Raw genomic sequence first — 21,423 nt, forward strand, 5'->3', positions numbered from 1 at the left:
TATCACCAAAATAAATAATAATGGTGACAGGGGGCACCCTTGCCTTGTCCTTTTCATTATTTTACATTTTCCCATAATCCTATTATTCACAATCAGCATAGTTTGTTGGTCTGAGTAAATTGCCTCCATACCTCTACATCATTTCTATCTTCTTCTTCATAAAAGTCAATTAAATATTATCAAAGGCCTTTTCTGCATCTATGAACGTTAAAGCTGCTTGTTTCTCATTCCTGACCTCTTGATAGTCTATGATATCAACGATATTTCTTATATTATCCTTCATCTGGTGGCCTGGCAAGAAACCTGCTTGATCTTGATGAATTAAGTCCACTAAAACCCTCTTCATTTGGTTAGCATGTTGGCAGATAATTTATAATTATTATTTTAAAAAGAAATTGGCTCATAATTTTTAACTAAAAGTGAGCCAGCATTCTTCTTCAGAATCAATGTGATATAGGCCTCTTTTCAGAACTCTGGTGTTTCCCCAGTCACTGGTATCTCATTCATTAACTATTTAAGTGGTTGTATCAGTAGGTCCTGCAATTTTTTAATAGTACTTTGCTGACAGTCCATCTAGCCCTGGTGTTTTACCTATTTTAGCTTCTGTAATTGCCTCTTGTACCTCCTATCTCAATAATGGTGCATTTAGAAAATCTATTTTTTCTTTTGGAATTTTTTTGTTTTAAATATTCTTTAATTTTCTCTTTATTTTCAGAACTCGCTCGGTACAGTTCTGTATAATATCTTACAAATTGCCTTTGTGCATCTTTCGGATTACACTGGGCAACAATTTTTTCACTTTTTGAATGTTGTCGAGATTTCTACCACTGATTTAGGGTATTTTTGCACTGCTGAATCAGGAAATGGCATCCGTTTCTCTCCATCAGGTCAGGTTTTCTGTAAACTGAATGGTGGGCATTGATAAAGGTAAGTACACGTAAATTGCATGTTGCTTCACCATTTTTCAAACTCCAGGGCTTGAACTTCTGTTTCTTGGAACTCCTGGAATGCTCAGCAGCATGGAGGTCTCTCTTCAGAGTCCAACAGTAGTCAGCCATCATGACTGCGTCCCAGCGACCCTGATACCTGGTCTCCATCTCTTTCATGTCCTGATGGAATCTCTCCCCCTGCTCGTCACTCATTGAACCCAGGTTCTCAGGAAACCGGTCCATATGTGAAAATAGGTAGTGCATCTTGACGCTCATGTGGCAGCCCAGGTTTCTGAAAGCAGTCAGCATGTTGTTGACAAGTTCTGCGTAGTTTCTGGCCTTATTGTTGCCAAGAAAGTTCTTCACTACCAGAACAAATGCCTTCCATGCTTCCAGTTCCACTTCGTTCATTGAGTTTCAGAACTCTGGATCTCTGATGAGCTGACGGATCTGAGGACCGTCAAAGATGCCAGCTTTCAACTTCTCCATGGTCAATCCTGGAAAAGCCTGGCACAAGTAAATGAAGCAGTCACCATCCTTGTCCAGAGCCTTGGTGAACTGCTTGATTAAGCCGAGCTTGATGTGCAGCGGTGGGAAGAGTATTCTGTCTCTGTCCACCAGAGGGTCGTTGATGAGGTTCCTTTCTTTGCAAGGCACCAATTCCTCCCGCACAGGCCAGTCCTTCTTCGTGTAATGCTGAGCACGGTCCCTACTATCCCACATGCACAGAAAACATGGGTACTTGGTGAAGCCAGACTGTTGTCCCAACAAAAAGTTCACCATCTTCAGGTCAACACAAATAAACCACTTATGCTGATCATAACCAATTTTCTCCAGCACATACTTCACCGCTTCATAGTTCTCCTTCAGTGTACTTGAGTGAGCCAGGGGTATAGAGGCAAACTGGTTGCCGTTGTGTAGCAGACCACATAGATGAAAAGGATCTAGGAGTCTTGGTTGACCACAAACTTGACATGAGCCGACAGTGTGACGCGGCAGCTAAAAAAGCCAATGCAATTCTGGGCTGCATCAATAGGAATATAGCATCTAGATCAAGGGAAGTTATAGTGCCACTGTATTCTGCTCTGGTCAGACCTCACCTGGAGTACTGTGTCCAGTTCTGGGCACCACAGTTCAAGAAGGACACTGACAAACTGGAACGTGTCCAGAGGAGGGCAACCAAAATGGTCAAAGGCCTGGAAACAATGCCTTATGAGGAACGGCTAAGGGAGCTGGGCATGTTTAGCCTGGAGAAGAGGAGGTTAAGGGGTGATATGATAGCCATGTTCAAATATATAAAAGGATGTCACATAGAGGAGGGAGAAAGGTTGTTTTCTGCTGCTCCAGAGAAGCGGACACGGAGCAATGGATCCAAACTACAAGAAAGAAGATTCCACCTAAACATTAGGAAGAACTTCCTGACAGTAAGAGCTGTTCGACAGTGGAATTTGCTGCCAAGGAGTGTGGTGGAGTCTCCTTCTTTGGAGGTCTTTAAGCAGAGGCTTGACAGCCATATGTCAGGAGTGCTCTGATGGTGTTTCCTGCTTGGCAGGGGGTTGGACTCGATGACCCTTGTGGTCTCTTCCAACTCTATGATTCTATGATTCTATGACATTTCAGTGATCGCTTGCTGCTGTCAATGAACAGTCTCCAATCTTTGGGTTCGTACTGTGGCACTCCAAGCTTGAGCAGAAGCTGCGCAATATCTGCACAGTACACCAAGTCCTTCTCTTCCGAGAAAAAACTGAGGTACTCTTGATGCCTGTTGTGGAAGAAGCTGATGCGAGCACTGTCAGAGAGGAGGGTTTTTTCCTTCAATCTGGATGCCAACAGTTCGGCAGAGTCCTTTGACAAGCTGAGATCGTGAACTAGATCATTCAACTCCTTTTGGGAAAATGAGTGTGGAGCATCATCTTCAAGAACCACTTCTTCTTCTTCATGTCCTTCAACACTGGAGGCATCTTTGTCACTAATGTCAGGAAGTTCTCCGCAGATAGGCACTGGAATTTCATCACAATGAGCTACAGGACGACGTGCTGATTGAAGATCAGAATACTTCGTGGGGTGGCTGCCCCATTAACTTAGTTTTGATCCCCCAACTTTATGCTTTGCTGGACCAATTTATGGAAGATTTCGAGGTTTTATGACTTCAAACTGATCCCTTTTCGACATAATCACCCAGAACTATCGGACCTGAATACTTCTTGTCATTAAAATAATCATTTCCAATCAAAACAATTATTTGACAAGGCATTTTACCCCTACCAACTTCTTCTAAAATTCTCCACACAAGCGTGTTGTTGTTGTTGTTTAGTCGTTCAGTCGTGTCCGACTCTTTGTGACCCCCTGGACCAGAGCACGCCAGGCACTCCTGTCTTCCACTGCCATCCGCAGTTTGGTCAGATTCATGTTTGTAGCTTCGAGAACCCTGTCTAACCATCTCGTCCTCTGTCGTCCCCTTCTCCTTGTGCCCTCAATCTTTCCCAACATCAGGGTCTTTTCCAGTGAGTCTTCTCTTCTCATGAGGTGGCCAAAGTAGTGGAGCCTCAGCTTCACGATCTGTCCTTCCCACACAAGCGTACATGTGATCAAAAATGTAAAAAAAGACATGTGGCCATAGCTCAAAAACGTGACCTGATTGAGCAAAACCAATGTGATTTTTGGATTCAGCGCATCAGATTCATCCTAAATCAGCTGAAAAAACGCAGACAACAAATTTGTTGTTGACCAGTGTTATCTTTTACTTTCCCCACTACATTTAATTTATTAATTAAATTTATGCTGTTTTCTCCTTAATTGCCATGCCAGTAATTTACCTGGCTTATTAGCATATTCAAAAAAAATTCTGTTTCATCCTTTTTATTTTCTATTCTATTCCTTGAATTATTATAACTGAATATTGTGTTTGTAACATATTTACTGTTTGTTTGTTTGTTTGTTTTATTGAATTTTGATGTTAAAGAAAGAAAAAAAATGAAAGAAAATGAAATACATAGATAGGCAAAAATAAATGAGTCTTTACAGGAACAAAAGTCATTCCCACCTCTGTGACTACCCATCACCATGCCCCACCACTTCCCTCCATCACACCTCGACTACCACATATTTTGAGTTTGGTATAAAACATTGCAATCTTTTAAGTTTTATATTTTGATCTCTGCAAGGTGTTGCCATAATAAAGCCTGACAGAGGCTCATTGCAAAGCAGAACAGAACAAAGTGCTAAGACTAGTGTCTGTCATATTTCTGCACAGAACACTTTTCTGCAACTCAGAGTCTTCATGGTTAAATGCTACAACCTGCTGTTGAGCTCAGGTACTGCACATTCTCTGCCCCATCTCCCTGTTGTTTAGTCATGTCCAACTCTTTGTGACCCCATGGACCAGAGCACGCCAGGCACCTCTGTCTTCCATTGCCTCCCGCAGTTTGGTCAAACTCATGCTGGTAGCTTCGAGAACACTATCCAACCATCTCGTCCTCTGTCATCCCCTTCTCCTTGTGCCCTCCATCTTTCCCAACATCAGGGTCTTTTCCAGGGAGTCTTCTCTTCTCATGAGGTGGCCAAAGTATTGGAGTCTCAGCTTCACAATCCGTTCTTCCAGTGAGCCCTCAGGGCTGATTTCCTTCAGAATGGATGGGTTTGATCTTTTTGCAGTCCATGGGACTCTCAAGGGTCTCCTCCAGCACCATAATTCAAAAGCATCAATTCTTCGGTGATCAGCCTTCTTTATGGTCCAGCTTTCACTTCCATACATCACTACTGGGAAAACCATAGCTTTTACTATACGGACCTTTGTTGGCAAGGTGATGTCTCTGTTTTTTAAAATGCTGTCTAGGTTTGTCATGGCTTTTCTCCTAAGAAGCAGGTGTCTTTTAATTTCATGGCTGCTGTCACCATCTGCAGTGATCATGGAGCCCAAGAAAGTAAAATCTCTCACTGCCGCCATTTCTTCCCCTTCTATTTGCCAGGAGGTGATGGGACCAGTTGCCATGATCTTCGTTTTTTTGATGTTGAGCTTCAGACCATATTTTGCACTCTCCTCTTTTTAAAGGAGCTTTTACTTCACCAAAGTAGCTAACTTTCTCCACAGTATTTGTCATACGATCCTGGACACAATTTCAGGTGTTCTTCAACTACAACTCCCATCATCGTTGACCTTTGGCTGGTTATTTGATCATTAATGTAAACCGCCAAAATGAATTTTGTATAGTTATGTTTTTACCTCTAGATTCAGTAGTTTTTATCTTATTTTAATTTATTGCTATGGCTAGTGGTTGACGCAAATAAAGATTCTTCTGATCTGGGGCAGATGAGAGTCAGAGCCCAAGGAAGTTTGGAGGGCCACAGACACCCCATATTCATTCTAGGTATTTAGTGGGAGTCACTTCTGAGTAAAACGGCGCAGCTTTAAGGCTGCCAAGCAATCCAGTGCACATTTACTTTGGGCAAAAACAAAGAGTGCTTCCTTCTGAGTAAATATTAATAGGATTGTACTATGAAATTCTGAAAGATCTGCTTGCTGGGCTTCTGGAAGGTGTACACCAAAATTGTAGCTCTGCCAGAGGCAAACTACAGTTCTCAGGACCCCTTGAGGGAAGCAGTGTGCTTTAAATGTATGACATGGATGCAGCCTCACAACCAAGGACCCAGCAGCTGGAGTGGGGAACCCTGAGATCAATCAGACCACCACCACACCTTGTTTCATGCTGTTAAGGTGCTGCAAGGTTCTTGTTGTCTTCCCTGGAAACAGAATGGGGAAGCAAGCCATCTTGGGGTGTCAATGTTCTTAAGAGTACAGTACAGCACTATTTTCATTAGTGGGAATGGACAGCTGAAAATAATATGCCAATATATTTCATATGTGGCAACCCTTGGGTTTCAGATCGGTACATGGGTAGAAAGTCTTAAAAGGCCAGGACACAAATTTTCACAGCCTTCTAGTGGCTAGGGTGGCTCATTTGCCAGGAGCAATGTATTTAGCATCAACTCTGGAGGTGTATATTCAATTCTGACCAAACGAAGCCTCCTGATGTATATTATGCTCTAGGAGCAAAGCTATAACCAAAGGGGCACATTTGTTGCCAGATGTGATTCCCCCCCCCAGCTCTCCTACTACACTCCATTTTTTGTGATTTCTTGCTGTTTCCGCAAGGGTTGAGGCACAGAGCCTGATGACCATAAGGTAGAGGCAATGGCAAAACTGAAGCAAAGCTGTGTCCTTCACACAGGGTTTTAGCAAACCCCTTTGGGTGGGCATTTCTCTGTTGCATCTCTCCTCTCAATCATGAGGAGGAAGGAAAGCAATGGCGACACATCCCAAAGAACAGAGCTCAGCTTCTTGCAGTTAGGGTCTCTTACATCCTGCTTTACTCAAGAGATGAAGGAGGGTCGCAATTCAGTGGCAGGAAACATGCTTTAAATGCTAAATGTTCCAGACTAAAAAACATGGAGAGCTTCTGCCAGCCAGTGTAGGTGATGCTCAGTTAGATGAGCCAATGATCTGACTTGATTTAAGTCAGCTAGTTCCTATGGTCTGTCAGCTGACGGGATTTAGGGCAGGCGTCCCAACTTCTAGGGGCGGAAGGGTCCTTAGCCCCCTCCATATTTGCTGGCAGGCGGCTGGGCACCCTCTATGTTGAGGGTGGTTCAATGGCTGGCTCCTCCTGAACGTGAAGATAATAATAATAATAATAATAATAATAATAATAATAATAATAAGATGGCTCTCATATCTCCCCCTGTTCAGAATAAACACACCCAGCTCCTTCAACCATTCCTCATCAGGCTTGGCTTCTAGATTATTGATACATTTATTACTTCCCATGATCTGGATACTATGCTTCCAGAGTCGCTTTGGAAAATAGAAGACGCGGAGGAAACTCTCGTACTTTAAGAAATAGAGTTTATGGAGCTATTTATACCTTCAGTCTGCATGGAAGAAGTCCAGATTTTATGGCATGGTCAGTTTAAGAGGCAGCAGTACAGGCATCCTTCTGCCTCTCTCTCCAAGATGGATCTCTCCTTCCCCCTCCACCTTCTTTCTCCCAGAAACCCCTTGCCTTCCCCCAGAGCAGGCTCCCTGGCAACCTCCCAAATCCCCAGTGTTTGTTCACACCTAGGGGCGTGGTTCGAAACCCTGTGACGGGGTGAGCTCCCATTGCTCGGTCCCAGCTCCTGCCAACCTAGCAGTTCAAAAGCACGTCAACGTGCAAGTAGATAAATAGGTACCGCTCCGGCGAGAAGGTAAATGGCGTTTCCGTGCACTGCTCTGGTTTCGCCAGAAGTGGCTAAGTCATGCTGGCCGCATGACCTGGAAAAACTGTCTGTGGACAAAAGTCAGCTCCCTCAGCCAGTTAAGCGAGATGAGTGCCGCATCCCCAGAGTCGTCCGGGACTGGACTTAACTGTCAGGGGTCCTTTACCTTTAGGGGCAAAAGGGAAGTTCCCTTGCATTGTTAATGGCTCCTATTGTACTCTTGATAGCTGTAGGTCAATGAGGTTTATTTCCATAAGCAGGCCCAGGAATTCTCTGTCTGGAATCCCAATCAATCAAAATCCTAGCATTTATTCATTCTGAGGGTTAAACAATAGCATTAGCTTTGCTGCTGCATCACACTATTGACTCATGTTCAGTGTGTGGTCCACCAAGACCCCTAGACCCTTTTCACATGTACTGCCAGTAAACTAGGTGCCCCCCATCCTATATTTGTGTATCTTGTTCTTTCTTCCTAAGTGCAGAACCTGACATTTATCCCCATTGAAATTCATTTTGTTAGCTGGGGCTCAATGTTGGGTTGCAAAAAAGAGGACACATTTGTTGACTTCTGCTTTTAACTATGGATTGCTATGATGACTCTGCCCATGAAAAAGGGGACATTTCCTGGAAAAAGAGGACAAATGGCAACCCTAAATTCGGATTCTTTCTGCTGCGGCATTAGCTACCCTCCCAGTTTGGTGCATTTCCATTGCTCATCAGAACTTGCTCCCTATACATTTCTAAAATACTGTGGGCTGATCTTCCTACCAGCCTATCAGACCTAGATGCTGTCAGCAGCCCAGCAGCTACAGAGGGCATGACCTCACAGAGGACCAGCTAAGCAAAATAAGGTAATGTACCCATGACCTCATAGAGCCCATGGGGGGGGGGGGGTTAAACTGCTCCTCCCAAATAGCTACCCAGTGAAAGGAAGCCACTGAGACTCTCCCATCAAATACTGGGAGTTGATGAAGTGGATAATTTAAGAAGAATTAAAATCAAAGGACCCTATCAGGGTGAGTGAGGAGCCAAGCAAAGACCTCTCCCCTCCTTTCAATTCCCTCCTCCAAATGACCCCTGGGCTGGTTATGGATGTGGGAAAACACACTAGTTCCACCATGACAAAGCCTCCTGGTTTTCTCCCTCCATGTTTCTCAATGAACACTATTTCTTAAAAAAAACCAAACCAAACCCGGAAAGGGAAAATGTGTTGGACATGCAATGTCCAAGACATTCTTCAGATGTGTGATACACATTTTTGAGATGTGTATCTGAAGTATGTGTATCTGGTGTATCTGAAGAAGTGTGCATGCACACGAAAGCTTATACCTAGAACAAACCTAGTTGGTCTCTAAGGTGCTACTGGACTATATTTTAATTTTTAATTTTAACCTATTATGGTATTTGTAAGAATGGGTTCAAAATATCCTTTGATTTATCCATGGCAAGTCTGCATTTATATGCAAGTTGTTCATATTTTGAGAGTTTGTCTTCAATGCAAGGTAGAAGGAAGCCTCATTTTTATTTTTCCAATTCATCAGTATCCATCTTTTTGCCATGGTAAGGGCACGGAAACACCACTCATATTGTCCTATTGTCCATTTGCTGGGTATATAATTCAAAAGGATATTTTACACTGTAAATGTCAGATTATTCCGTACAGTTCTGTTGACAGCTTCTGTTACCATCTGCCTAAAATCTTTCAATATAGGACAATGAAAAACACATAGGTTTTGGGGAAGCATTGTACTGATTGCATCTCCAACAGTTAGATACCTTAGATAGCCCTTTTTTAAACAAACGTGATGGGGTCCAGTATATTCAAAATATTATTTTTTGTTGTATGAACCTCAATTTAAGGTCCAGAGAACCCCTGTTAAAGCACTTAAAAAGAGTTTCCCACTGTGAGCTCAAAACTGAGGTCTCTAATTCTTTATTCCATCCCTCCCTCAATACCTGTATATCAAATTGGTTTGCTAGTAACAAAGATTTATATATGTTGATGGCCCCTTTTTTGCATGAGAATTAATCAACTGCTTCAATATCTTTGGGTTCTCTGAGGCTGTAAAAGCTGCTCATCTGTAGATGGTGGTTAGCAAGCATTTTACCTGGAGATAGTGCCATTGAGCATTTGTAGGTAATCTGTATCTGTCTCCTAAAACAGAATATATATAATACATCCTCTTTGTTTATCATCTGGTCAAACATTAATATACCCAAATTCATCCACCTCTTCCTCTTCCTTTCTTGGTATGTCAATTGGAATTCCTCTTAAGATATAAACTAGTCTAGCTATTATGTTCATTTTAAGAGCACTGACTTTCCCCCACAGAGTCAGGTTCAATGACTGCCATTTGTCAATATCCACTGATACCTCATGATATATTTTGTTGATGTTTAATGATGCTAATTTAGATAAATCTCATGGTATTAATATCACACTGTTGACTCATGTTCAGCTTGTGGTCCACCAAGACCCCTGGATCCTTTTCACATGTACTGCTATTTAGCCATGTGTCCCCCATCTTCTATTTGTGCATCTGGTTCTTCCTGCCTAAGTGCAGAACTGTACATTTGTCCCTACTGAAATTCATTTGGTTAGCTTGGGCCCAGCTATGGAGAGTGCCCAGCTATGGGGCTGTACGCTTAAGTCTGGGTCAAGAAAAATATGGACTTGCTGACTAAACTATAGTCGTTCTTGTGTTTACCTCTTTCTTGGATCTCATTCCTACACAGAACAACATGTTTGTGAGCAGGGCACAGGGCGTCCTACTGCTGGCTGGCTACATGACTTACATGGTGATGGGTGCCTTCGTCTTCGAGCTTCTGGAGAACGATCACCACAAAAGAATAGAAGAAGCAATTTTTCACATGAAAGAGGAATTTTTTTCAAACTACACCGCTCTCAGCCCAGACGAGGTGGAGGTATTCATACAGGTAAGGCATTACTTTAGCAAGTCTGAAAGGGATGACCGTGGCATGACACCAGAGGTTAGGAGGTCAGAAAGTATATACGGGGTGAATACAGTTTAGGAGGTGAGAATTGAGGTGGGGACAGAATCAGTGGCCAGCATAGAACCATAAGGACTCACCCTTACTTCTGCCTGTGGAAATTTATCCCCATGGAGGATTAGGCAGATTGTTGGAGGATAAGACAAGGAATAACTACTAGCCATTATGGCTCTGTTCTGCCAACACTGTTGGAGGCAGCATGGGCTTCTCCACACTGAGCTTTCCTCCACTCTTTCCAGGCCTGGCCATTATTTAAAGCTCCGTCTCTGAGTACCATTTCGTTACTCTGGGGCTTTCCTCGTGAAAACCAGCTTGTTAACAGCAATCCATTGTAAACCCAAATTGACGTTTTGCTCTGATTCAGTTATAAGGAGTAGGTTTTTGTTAGTATTTGTACCTTATGAAGCGGTTGGTCCCTTACCTTTCCCGCTCCAACCTGGCCACAGTGTTCCATGCGACGGTCACCTCCATGCTTGACTACTGTAACTCTATGCGGGGGATGTACTTGAAACTGTCCCAGAAACTCCAGTGGGTGCAGAATGCTGCAGCGAGGCTCTAAGAGAGTCTGTGTACTGGTCCAGTAAGCGCTTCCGCTGCACCACCAGCAACAGCTTTCTTTGCAGAGCATTAATTAAGTCCAGTGCAGAGATTCTTGTTGCAGTACAAGCTTCAAAGTCTCAGCAGAAAAAAAATGACACAGGGAAGCCTGTCTTTCCAAAGACAGGTTTATTGCAGAAAGATAACACCTCTGGAGCTTTCAGACATTTTTTGCTTCACGCCCAGCACCCCCCAACAGGCACAGAAAACAAACACTCTTTATATACTGAGCAACTTAACAACTTAATGAGCTTGACTACTTAAAGTCACATGACATTGCTAATTTGCCAGCGTCTTAGGTTTCACACCCTAACAGGCTCCTCATGGGGTCCTTGCCATGGGAACATATCCACTCAGTGCTCTACCTTCTGCATTGGCTCTTGTTGGAGTATAAGGTCAAGTTTAAGGTGCTGTTTTTTGACCTTTAAAGACCTATGCAGCCTAGGACCCTCGTACGTACCCACAGAGGACCTTAAGGTCCATGAATAATAATAGCTTAAAGGTCCCAGGCACTAAGAAAGCCAGACTATCCTTCACCAGGGCCAGGGCTTTTTCAGTGAGGGCTCCGACATGGTGAAATGCTCTGTCCCTTGAGACTAGGGCCCTGCAGGACTTAATCTCCTTCTGCAGGGCCTGTAAGACAGAGTTATTCCGCTTGGCCTTCAATCTGAATTACCCTGATCCTCTATTCTCTTTTCCCTTTATTCTTCTGTGAAGAAACCCTTTGTGGGACCCCCACATTTAAATTCTTCCTTGGTCTCCTTGCTGGCCCTAGTAGGACCAACTTGGCCAGTTAGCCCTGGTAATCAATCGATGTCTACTGACTGGTTTTTCTTTCTTTTTCCAAAAATGACCCTTGAATTTTTGAATTTTATTGATGCTGCATTTTATGTTGCATTCTACGCTGTTTTATGCTCTTAATAAGTCACATTTTAATCAAGGTTTTATATTGTTTTTAGCTGCCCTGAGCCCAGTTTTTAAACCGGGATGGGCGGGGTACAAATAATAATAATAATAATAATAATAATAATAATAATAATAATAATAATAATATTTGTTGTTGTATTGTACTGTATTTAATGTTCCATTATTTTAATGTTGTATTTTACTTTTGTTTTTAAGTTGTAATCATTCATCTTGTTTTTATTATTGCTTGTAAGCCGCTCTGAGCCTGGCCTTGGCTGGGAAGGGCGGGGTATAAATAAAAAATTATTATTATTATTATTATTATTATTATTATTATTATTATTATTATTTTGCAAAGAATAATTTAGGGAAAGGAGAACATACGCCACGTAGTAGCTGCAAAAGAGGTGATTCCAATCAAGGTCACAGAAAAGCTGAATCATTGCCACAGAAAACCCAAATTTATGTTTCTTCCAATTCAGCTATAAAGTGTGGGTTTTTGTTAATATTTGTACAGTTGAACCTTGGTTATCGTACTTAATCCATTCTGGTAGTCCATTCGACTCCTGAAACGGTTCGAAAAAAGGCGTGGCTTCCAATTGGCTGCAGGCGCATCCTGCACTCAATCAGAAGCCATGGAAGCTGCGTCAGACTTTTGGCTTACGAAAAACATTCGCAAACCGGAACACTCACTTCAGGGTTTGTGGCATTCGGGAGCCAAAATGTCCGAGAACCAAGGTAGGACTGTTCTGTATTTGCTGGGAAACGTATTTTGTAAAGATAATATGGGTGAAAGGAGAACATATGTCATATAGCAGTTGCAAAACAGGTGACTCTGTTCAAGGTCACAGAAAAGCTGAATCATTGTCTGGTTAACTGCCTTGAAAAGTGTGTCTTTGTGCCTTAGAACAGAGGGTGGGAGGTGGGGTAGTCTCACCATTGTTTTGTTGACTGAAAATATGGGAGAGCCTATGCTCCAAGCAGACACTGTCCAGAAGAATTTAGTAAGACAGGCTAGCCAAGGGGTAATAATATATGCATTGCTACAAAAGTGTGTTTTTGGAGCAAGAAGACCAAAATCTCTCTTGGGGAAATGGGAGAGAAACACTTAGTATTGAACTTGATATATAAACAATAAAGCTTGTTATAGTGTTGCCATCAGTGCTATTTTTCTAGGAAAAGAGTTATCGGAAGTTCCCGGAACTCTCCATGGCAAAGGAGCCCACTTGAGAGGTGCCAGAACTGAGTTCCAGAGAGTTCCTGCTGAAAAAAAGCCCTTGTTGCCATCCTGACCAGTCAAGACTTGTCTTCAAGTCTTGTGTAAGGAGTCTACTTTATTACTAAGCTTTGAGGGTGAAACCACTGAATCACTCTCAACAACTCAAACATAGATCACAGTTTTCACTGGGAAAGCTTGGTGCAAACCACAACAAGCACCCCTTGGAGTGTGGGCCTTTGCCTGGAAAGAGTAGAGAAAAAGTTAAGTATGCAAAAGCCCTATGCCTACCAGTTACTGGGGGTGACAAGTGAGGGGAGGGCTGTTGTGCTCAGGTCCTGTTTGTGGGCTTCCCATGAGCATTGGGCTGGCCACTGGGGGAAGAACGTGCTAAACTGATCCACAACAACTTCCCTTCTGAATGCATAGCGATTTGGTTAGCAGTATCTGGTGATAATCAGAGGAGGGGCTATTCTTATTGTTGGAATATTAAAACTGAGTCTTGCCTTCAATTGCAGAGACTGGTAAGAGCTGTTCACATGGGAATAGATCCAGTAGGAGCCCATCCTCATGAAAAAGATAGGAGCAGCTGGGATTTCACGAATTCTTTCTTCTTCGTGGGCACTATGTTAGCCACAATAGGTACTGTCATTTGCTTCTGGCTTCTCCCCAAATATAATATGCAGGGCTTTCAACTGCTCTCGCTTTTGCTCTTTCATCATCCTTCACATCTCATCTTTGCCTTGCCCTTTCTGGCCAAATAAATAGTTCATTTATTGTATGCCCAACAAGACCATTCCCTGATTAGTTATTTATTCCCCACCCTTCTGGGGTCAACCTAATGCAAATCTGTCTCTCTCAGCACAACCCTATGCATTCAGTGGGACTTGCTCCCCAATAAATTTGCATAGGATTGCAACTTCTTTCCAGTAAGCTACACAATGCACAAGAAACCACACACCCTTTTTGTCTGGATGCAGAAAACCATGCACTGAATGACTGGGGGAACCTACCTTATTAAGGTAAAGATAAAGGTAAAGGGACCCCTTGTTGGGATACTGCCAGGGAGACAAAAGCCATCATGGCCCCCACGCCGTCTCCGGACGATCCATCGATCTCTGGTAGAAACGCAGTATCAGTCAATTGGCGACACAAAGCCTCGGAAATAGCTTTCCACATTCCAGAGCTCGTGCACGCTCTATCAGCAGAGTTCGTACAACGAAATGTGCACTGAGGAGAGCATTATTCACTTCTTTAATCAGTGTTGGTCAGAACAAAGAGAAAACATGACTGCCTGCTTCGATGTCTCAGGCACACAGAGAGAAACAAAAGCAATAGACAAAATATAAACTTCCTGTGAACAGGAAATACGAAGACTCTGTGACTCACAAAGCCTGCTCCCTTTTAAGGTGGAACGGAAATATCCTAACACCCCTGACCATTAGGTCCAGTCGTGACCAACTCTGGGGTTGCGGTGCTCATCTCGCTTTATTGGCTGAGGGAGCCGACGTACAGCTTCCGGGTCATGTGGCCAGCATGACTAAGCCGCTGCTGGCGAACCAGAGCAGCACACAGAAACACCATTTACCTTCCCGCTGGAGAGGTACCTATTTATCTACTTGCACTTTGACGTGCTTTCGAACTGCTAGGTTGGCAGGAGCAGGGACCGAACAATGGGAGCTCACCCCATCGCGGGGATTCGAACCGCCGACCTTCTGATCAGCAAGTCCTAGGCTCTGTGGTTTAACCCACAGCGCCGCCCACGTCCCTTTAATCCAGAGCTTAATCCAGAACTGTTTAATCCAGAGCTTTCAAAACTTTTCATGTTGATGACACACTTTTTATACATGCATCAATTTGTAACACAATAATTCAGTTTTACTAGCAAACTGGTGGTTAAACTAACCCCTCTGTAGCGTTTGCATGACACACCTACAGTACACACCGCAGCTGACAGACTACGGTAACTTGTCACGACACACAGTTTGGAAAGCTCTAGTGAAGCTTTCTGGTGTGAAGCACAAACAGTTGATTCAAGTGTTCTAGGGATAAACTAATCTGCACTTCGAGTTCAGGCCATAAAGCTGCAGCTTCTGAGACCCAAGAAAAGGGCTTATCTGTTTCTCAGTTTTTGAACTTGAGGTATCCCAGGAGGCTTCATTTCTTGACTCTGTCCACTTGAGAATCTGGATCAGTAGATACTATTAGTTTTCTAATTGGTTCTCTGATTATTGCGGGTGCTTGGCAAAATCTTCATAGGATCTCAGCTGAAAACAACTCAAGTCTGGTCCTTACAGATGCATGGAGTATGCTGCTTAGTTATTGAAACTTTTCAACATACAATGCAATAAAAACCGAACTGATATAAAGTAAAAGAAAAGAAGAAACACACAAAGAGAGAAATCAATAAATAATAAATAAATAAATCAAAGAAGGAAGAAAGCAAGGAAGGAAGGAAGGAAAGAAGGTGGGAATAAGGGAGAAAAGATTCAGAGCCCTCTATCAGGGGTAGAGTTTAACCCTTATCCATCCCAGCTCTCACCTGGGCATACTGATCAGGTCAGGTCACACCGCAATTGAAAGAAATCATATTCTTAGAGCATTCTTGAAAGAATTTAGGGACTTGGGAATTGCAACTGATTCTAGCCAATTGATGGTGACGAATGGAGGAACTCTTTTCCCTCCTCACTGCAGATGCCCTGAAGACTTACCTTCAGAGCTATTATGGGGTATCTGGGCACAATGGTGGTTCCTCTATCTAAGACGCTCCTTGCATGCCCAATTTCATCACCAAAGACATATCATCAAATACATTTCTAAATTTATCCCAAAAGAAATAAGTATTTTGTAATTCATTTTTAATCCAGTAACTGTATCACAAATTTTGAAGAACTGAAAAATCTGAAGCTAATTGGCAAATCGATCGTTGCTGACGTCCTTTGCAACCCTTTCTTAATCTTACAACAGGCTATGGAAACCTCTGTCCCCAAACAAAAGAAGGTCAGATCTTTTGTGTCATTTTTGCTCTCTTTGGAATCCCCTTCTGCCTCCTCTGCTTGAACTATATTGGCTTTTTAGTCTCAGGAGTCTTCGAAAGCTGTGCAGAGAAAGTGCATGGGAAAGAAAACAAGGTAATTCAGTTACTTTATGTAGAGATGGTTTCTAATCTAGCAGTCACAAGACTGAGGCCAACATAGATTGCTGCTGCACTCGGGTCCAGTATGCAGGTTTCCTGTGGGCATCTGGTCAGCTTTGATGAGAACAGAATCTTCAACTAGAAGGGCCCTTGCCTGATCCAGCAGGGTTCTTCTTATATCTATTATATTTCATATACATATACATATATAATTAGCTGCTTCTATAATAGTAGGAAGACAAGAAAAAATTAGACATGTGCATTATGCCCTCTAATTAAATGAGGAAGATAAACTCGAGCTCTGCCTTCAAATAGGAATGAGAGAAACTTCCCAAATTATTTGTTTCAAGAAGCACAGATTTTTGGAACACAGCTGTTTGCACTTAGTGAAAATGGCTCTGGGATAAATTTGCAAAATATATCTTCTCAAATTCATGGAATTTATTGTTCTTAACTCTCCAAAATGCTCGTGGGTGCAAGGGTGTATGCAACAACGTACAAGTGAACAAAAATTGCATCATCACCATTTTTTTCAATGTTTAGAAAATCAGGTTTGCCAAGTTAACACAGGATTATGACAGACCAAGGCTTTTAGATACTTGCCTCTTTCTAAAACGAAGGTTTCTGTTTTGTTTACAGTTTGTGGTTTGTCTGCAGGCACAAAAAATGAGCCTGGGTTTGGACAAAATGCTAAGCCAAACCATGCCTTAGTTTGTGGCCAAACCAGCCACCATCTCCTCTCCTGGAGCCTGTCTTGGAGAAATTTAAAAGGAGGTTCTTAGACTGTAGCTTTCCCACACAGCAATCCAAAAGAAAAGGATGTAGGTTCCCAGTGAATAGATGTGAACCAAGCACTTGCATGTGAATGTAGAACTGGGTATTGGGCTCCAGATGAAGTCTACCTAGGATGGAATTATTGTTATTTATCTGTTAATGCAGCCTAAAATCCCTGTGCATGGCTGGAAGCCAAGAAAACTGAGCTCTGTTGCATCAAACCTACCTTATTTCTTTTCTTTTTTCCTTTATCTTTTAGAATACAGCAAGATATTTTATCTTGTTCGTGGCTATGGGAATCATAGTGTTTCTTATTTTGCCATCATTCCTCTTTCAACGGGTGGAGGATTGGAGTTATTATGAAGCTATCTATTTTACATTTATTACACTCAGCACCATTGGTTTTGGAGACTATCTAATAGGTAAGGCTTTCAAAATACTTTCATATTGTGAGCTTAACTGGTTTTAGAGATAAAGCTAGGTCATCTGTGGCCTCAAGGTACTAGTGGGAACCAGTCTGCTCGACTGAAGAATATGAAAGCTCAGTTCAGGTTTCATACAAAAGATGACTTGCAATGATTATAATTTGGAACCCAAACCATATTTTAAGTTTCTCAAGTACAGACCCTCCAAGTATCCCTATTTTCCAGGAACAGCTCCAGATTTACAGAAGCTATCCCAAAGAGTAATTAATGGTTCCTTGACATCCTGGAAAAAAGTGACAAGTAGGGTGCCACCGGGTTCTGTTCTGGACCTGTTGTTGTTCAACATCTTTATAAATGCTTGGTTGAATGAACTGAGAGGATGCTTCTCAAATGTACAGATGACACTGAATTCGGAGGGGTAGCCACAGAAGACAGAATCACAATTCAAAATGACCTTAACAGATTGGAGAACTGGGCACAAGCTAACAAAATGCATTTCAATAGGGATAAACGTAAGGTTCTGCACTTAGTCAGGAAGAAGCAGCTGCACAAATATAGGATGGGGGACACCTGGCTTACTAACAGTACATGTGAAAAGGATCTAGGGGTCTTGGTGGACCACAAGCTTAACATGAGTCAACAGTGTGATGCAGTAGGGAAAAAAAGCTAACGGTATTCTAGGCTGCATCAACAGAAGTACAGTGTCCAGATCAAGAGAAGGAATAGTACCACTCTATTCTGCTTGGTCAGAACAATCTGACAATCTGGAATACTGGGTCCAGTTCTGGGCTGTTGACAAATTGGAACATGTGCAGAGAAGGGCAGCCAAGATGATCAAGAGTCTGGAAACCAAGCCTTATGAGGAATGGTTGAAGGAGCTGGCTATGTTTAGCCTGGAAAAGAAGAGACTGAGAGGAGATATGATTGTTGTTGTTGTTGTTTAGTCGTTCAGTCGTGTCCGACTCTTCGTGACCCCATGGACCAGAGCACGCCAGGCACTCCTGTCTTCCACTGCCACCTGCAGTTTGGTCAGATTCATGTTTGTAGCTTCGAGAATACTGTCTAACCATCTCGTCCTCTGTCGTCCCCTTCTCCTTGTGCCCTCCATCTTTCCCAACACCAGGGTCTTTTCCAGTGAGTCTTCTCTTCTCATGAGGTGGCCAAAGTATTGGAGCCTCAGTTTCATGATCTGTCCTTCCAGTGAGCACTCAGGGCTGATTTCCTTAAGAATGGATGCGTTTGATCTTCTTGCAGTCCATGGGACTCTCAAGAGTCTCCTCCAGCACCATAATTCAAAAGCGTCAATTCTTCGGCGATCAGCCTTCTTTATGGTCGAGCTCTCACTTCCATACATCACTACTGGGAAAACCATAGCTTTTACTATACGGACCTTTGTTGGCAAGGTGATGTCTCTACTTTTTAAAATATGATAGCCATCTTCAAATATATTAAGGGCCGTCACATGGAAGAGGGAGCATGCTTCTTCTCTCCTGCTCTTGAATATAGGACTCAAACCGATGGCTTCAGGTTAAGAGCTGTTCGACAGTGGAATTTGCTGCCAAGGAGTGTGGTGGAGTCTCCTTCTTTGGAGGTCTTTAAGCAGAGGCTTGACAACCATATGTCAGGAGTGCTCTGATGGTGTTTCCTGCTTGGCAGGGGGTTGGACTCGATGGCCCTTGTGGTCTCTTCCAACTCTATGATTCTATGATTCTATGAAACAAGATTCTGACTGAACATTCATTAAAAATTTCTGACAGTAAGAGTGGTTCGGCCGTGCAATAGACTCCTTTGAGAGGTGGTGGACTCTCTTACCCTGGGGTATTTTAAGCAGAGGTTGGATAGCCATCTGTCATGGATGCTTTAGCTGAGATTCCTGCATTGTAGAGGGTTGGGCTGGATGCATCAAACATGAAAAAAAGGAAAATGCTCAATATGTTTTACTGGACAGTGATGTTGCACCTTTCTCTTGGTTGGAACTCCAACTCCACCCCCATTGTTCAGCCCGGACACTGAGGTCCATCTCCGCGGGCCTTCTGGTGGGTTCCTCATTGCAAGAAGTGAGGTTACAGGGAACCAGGAAGATTTCAAGGAGATCTACACAACCTTTAGAAGACATCTTAAGGCACACCTGTATAGGGAGATTCTTAACGCTTTATGTTTTATAAAGTTTTTATATATGCTGGAAGCCTCCCTGAGTGGAGGTGGGATACAAATAAAACAACAACATTATATTATTATTATTATTGTTATTATTATTGTTGTTGTTGTTATTATTATTATTATATATAATATGTATTAAATTTTATATATATATATATATATATATATATATATATATGCTTTCGTAGATTATATATATGTATGTGGGACGCAGGTGGTGCTGTGGGTTAAACCACAAAGCCTAGGACTTGCCAATCAGAAGGTCGGCGGTTCGAATCCCTGCGACAGGGCGAACTCCCGTTGCTCGGTCTCAGCTCCTGCCAACCTAGCAGTTTGAAAGCACGTCAAAGTGCAAGTAGACAAATAGGTACCGCTCCGGCGGGAAGTTAAACAGCGTTTCCATGTGCTGCTCTGGTTCGCCATGTTGGCCACATGACCCGGAAGCTGTACGTCGGCTCCCTCGGCCAAAAAAGCGAGATGAGCGCCACAACCCCAGAGACGGTCACGACTGGACCTAATGGTCAGGGGTCCTTTTACCTTATATATATATATGCAGGAATTTACAGGATGTGCACTGATTGGGAATGTGGTAGCGCAACCACACCAAAGCTTTTATAGGCTCAAACAGCATCATGTGCCCAAACCATCATGAATAGGCAATAATAAGGACATTGGCAGTTTTGTAGAATAATGAGTCCGACTGCTTCCCATAAATCTCTTCAGACAGATTTATGATCAAAGGGGTCCGGCACGCTTCCCCTTCGCGGGCCTCTGTAAACATCTCAGCAGTAAAACTCATCAGCAGAGTTTTGCGCAGCAGCGTGTGATAAGGGCTTAATCAAAGAGAAAGCAGGTTCTTGTTCTTTAGCTTCTTTATTGTTCCAAAACACGCAAATATACAGAGTTAGGATCCACCGGACTGTAGCTGCATTTTTCAGCTCCGCTCTCTCTGAGCTGAGCAGCTCAACTGACACTTTCGTTTTCCAACAGAACTAACACTGTACAGCAGGCTGGTTACGTCACGTCCTGCCAAAAAAGGCCTGCCCTTCAGCTCCAAGGTACAGCAGATTAACTCCTTACTGCTCTCAACAAGTTTCCTGTGTTCATCTTCCCACAATTCAGTAGTAGAAATGTCTTTTAAACGTATGGTGTGAACATGACCTAATGAGGTCTGGATAAACTGAGTTGGCGGGTCCTTTAAATCACCTCCTCACACATTATTGTTGCTTTTCTCTGTGTCTCCAGGGAAGAAGCAGGACAGAACCTATTTTATGGGCTACAAGCTGCTCTCAGCCATTTGGATCATCATTGGTCTGGCCTGGATAGCTGTGCTGTTTGAACTGGTATCTTCATTCCTGGCACCTGTGGATCCAAAACCAAGCTCACAAAAAGACAGTAGAGGGTAAAAATAACACCGCCCGAAAGGAGTCAGTCTGCTACATGTCCACTGGAGAAGAATTTATCATTTCATTCAGGTGGAGACTGACATAAAAATCAGTTGCACTCAAGGACTTCGGTTGAGCTTTTTATAATTTTATGCCATTGTGTCATTCTGCTGATTCCTTAAAAACTCACTAGTTGCTCTTTAGGTTATGCAGTTCCTAATAAACTGTGAAATAGCCGGGTATTCTGTAACCAAGAGAGGGAGGGTTGGTATTACTTGGATTCTCAAAACTGGAATGTGTGTAGTGGAGAGCAACCAAGATGATCAAGAGTCTGGAAACCAAGCCTTATGAGGAGTGGTTGAAGGAGCTGGGTATTTTTAATCTGAAAAAGAGGGGATTGGGGGAGATATGAGAGCCATCTTCAAATATCTCAAGGGCTGTCACATGGAAGAGGGAGCATGCTTGCTTTCACCTGATCTGGAAGGGAGAACTTATACCAATGGCTTCAAGTCACAAAAAAGGAGATTTGAACTAAACATCAGGAAGAACTTTCTGACAGTAAGAGCTGTTCAGCAGTGGAACAGGCTCCCTCGGAAGGTGGTGGACTTTCCTTCCTTGAAGGTTTTTC

The 21,423-nt window shown here is 42.9% G+C and overlaps 1 protein-coding gene and 1 long non-coding RNA gene across 2 annotated transcripts in view; one reads left to right on the top strand and one right to left on the bottom strand.

Annotated features, from left to right (window-relative positions):
- LOC310677934 overlaps positions 1 to 9,914 on the bottom strand; it is an 82,277-nt gene extending 72,363 nt beyond the window's left edge. The window contains exon 1 of the long non-coding RNA XR_014511525.1: positions 9,627 to 9,914. This is a non-coding gene — a long non-coding RNA (uncharacterized lncRNA). The remainder of the gene's footprint in view (positions 1 to 9,626) is intronic.
- LOC310677239 (potassium channel, subfamily K, member 16-like) lies at positions 8,078 to 20,918 on the top strand. Its single transcript, XM_083439814.1, has 6 exons — positions 8,078 to 8,200; positions 9,921 to 10,121; positions 13,434 to 13,557; positions 15,883 to 16,046; positions 17,085 to 17,247; positions 20,656 to 20,918. Exons 2-6 carry the CDS (start codon positions 9,927 to 9,929, stop codon positions 20,814 to 20,816), a joined length of 807 nt encoding a protein of 268 aa, XP_083295940.1. The 5' UTR covers positions 8,078 to 8,200; positions 9,921 to 9,926; the 3' UTR covers positions 20,817 to 20,918.
- Positions 20,919 to 21,423: the final 505 nt, after the last annotated feature.

This window comes from Podarcis tiliguerta (assembly GCF_965153285.1).
Source record: "Podarcis tiliguerta genome assembly, chromosome: 1".
Classification (NCBI taxonomy): domain Eukaryota; kingdom Metazoa; phylum Chordata; class Lepidosauria; order Squamata; family Lacertidae; genus Podarcis; species Podarcis tiliguerta.

Coding starts and splice junctions, on each gene's coding strand:
- LOC310677239 (XM_083439814.1), top strand. CDS start 9,927: ATGTTTGTGAGCAGGGCACAGGGCGTCCTACTGCTGGCTGGCTACATG. Junction 10,122..13,433: donor AGGTGGAGGTATTCATACAG/GTAAGGCATTAC, acceptor CTTCAATTGCAG/AGACTGGTAAGAGCTGTTCA. Junction 13,558..15,882: donor CACTATGTTAGCCACAATAG/GTACTGTCATTT, acceptor ATCTTACAACAG/GCTATGGAAACCTCTGTCCC.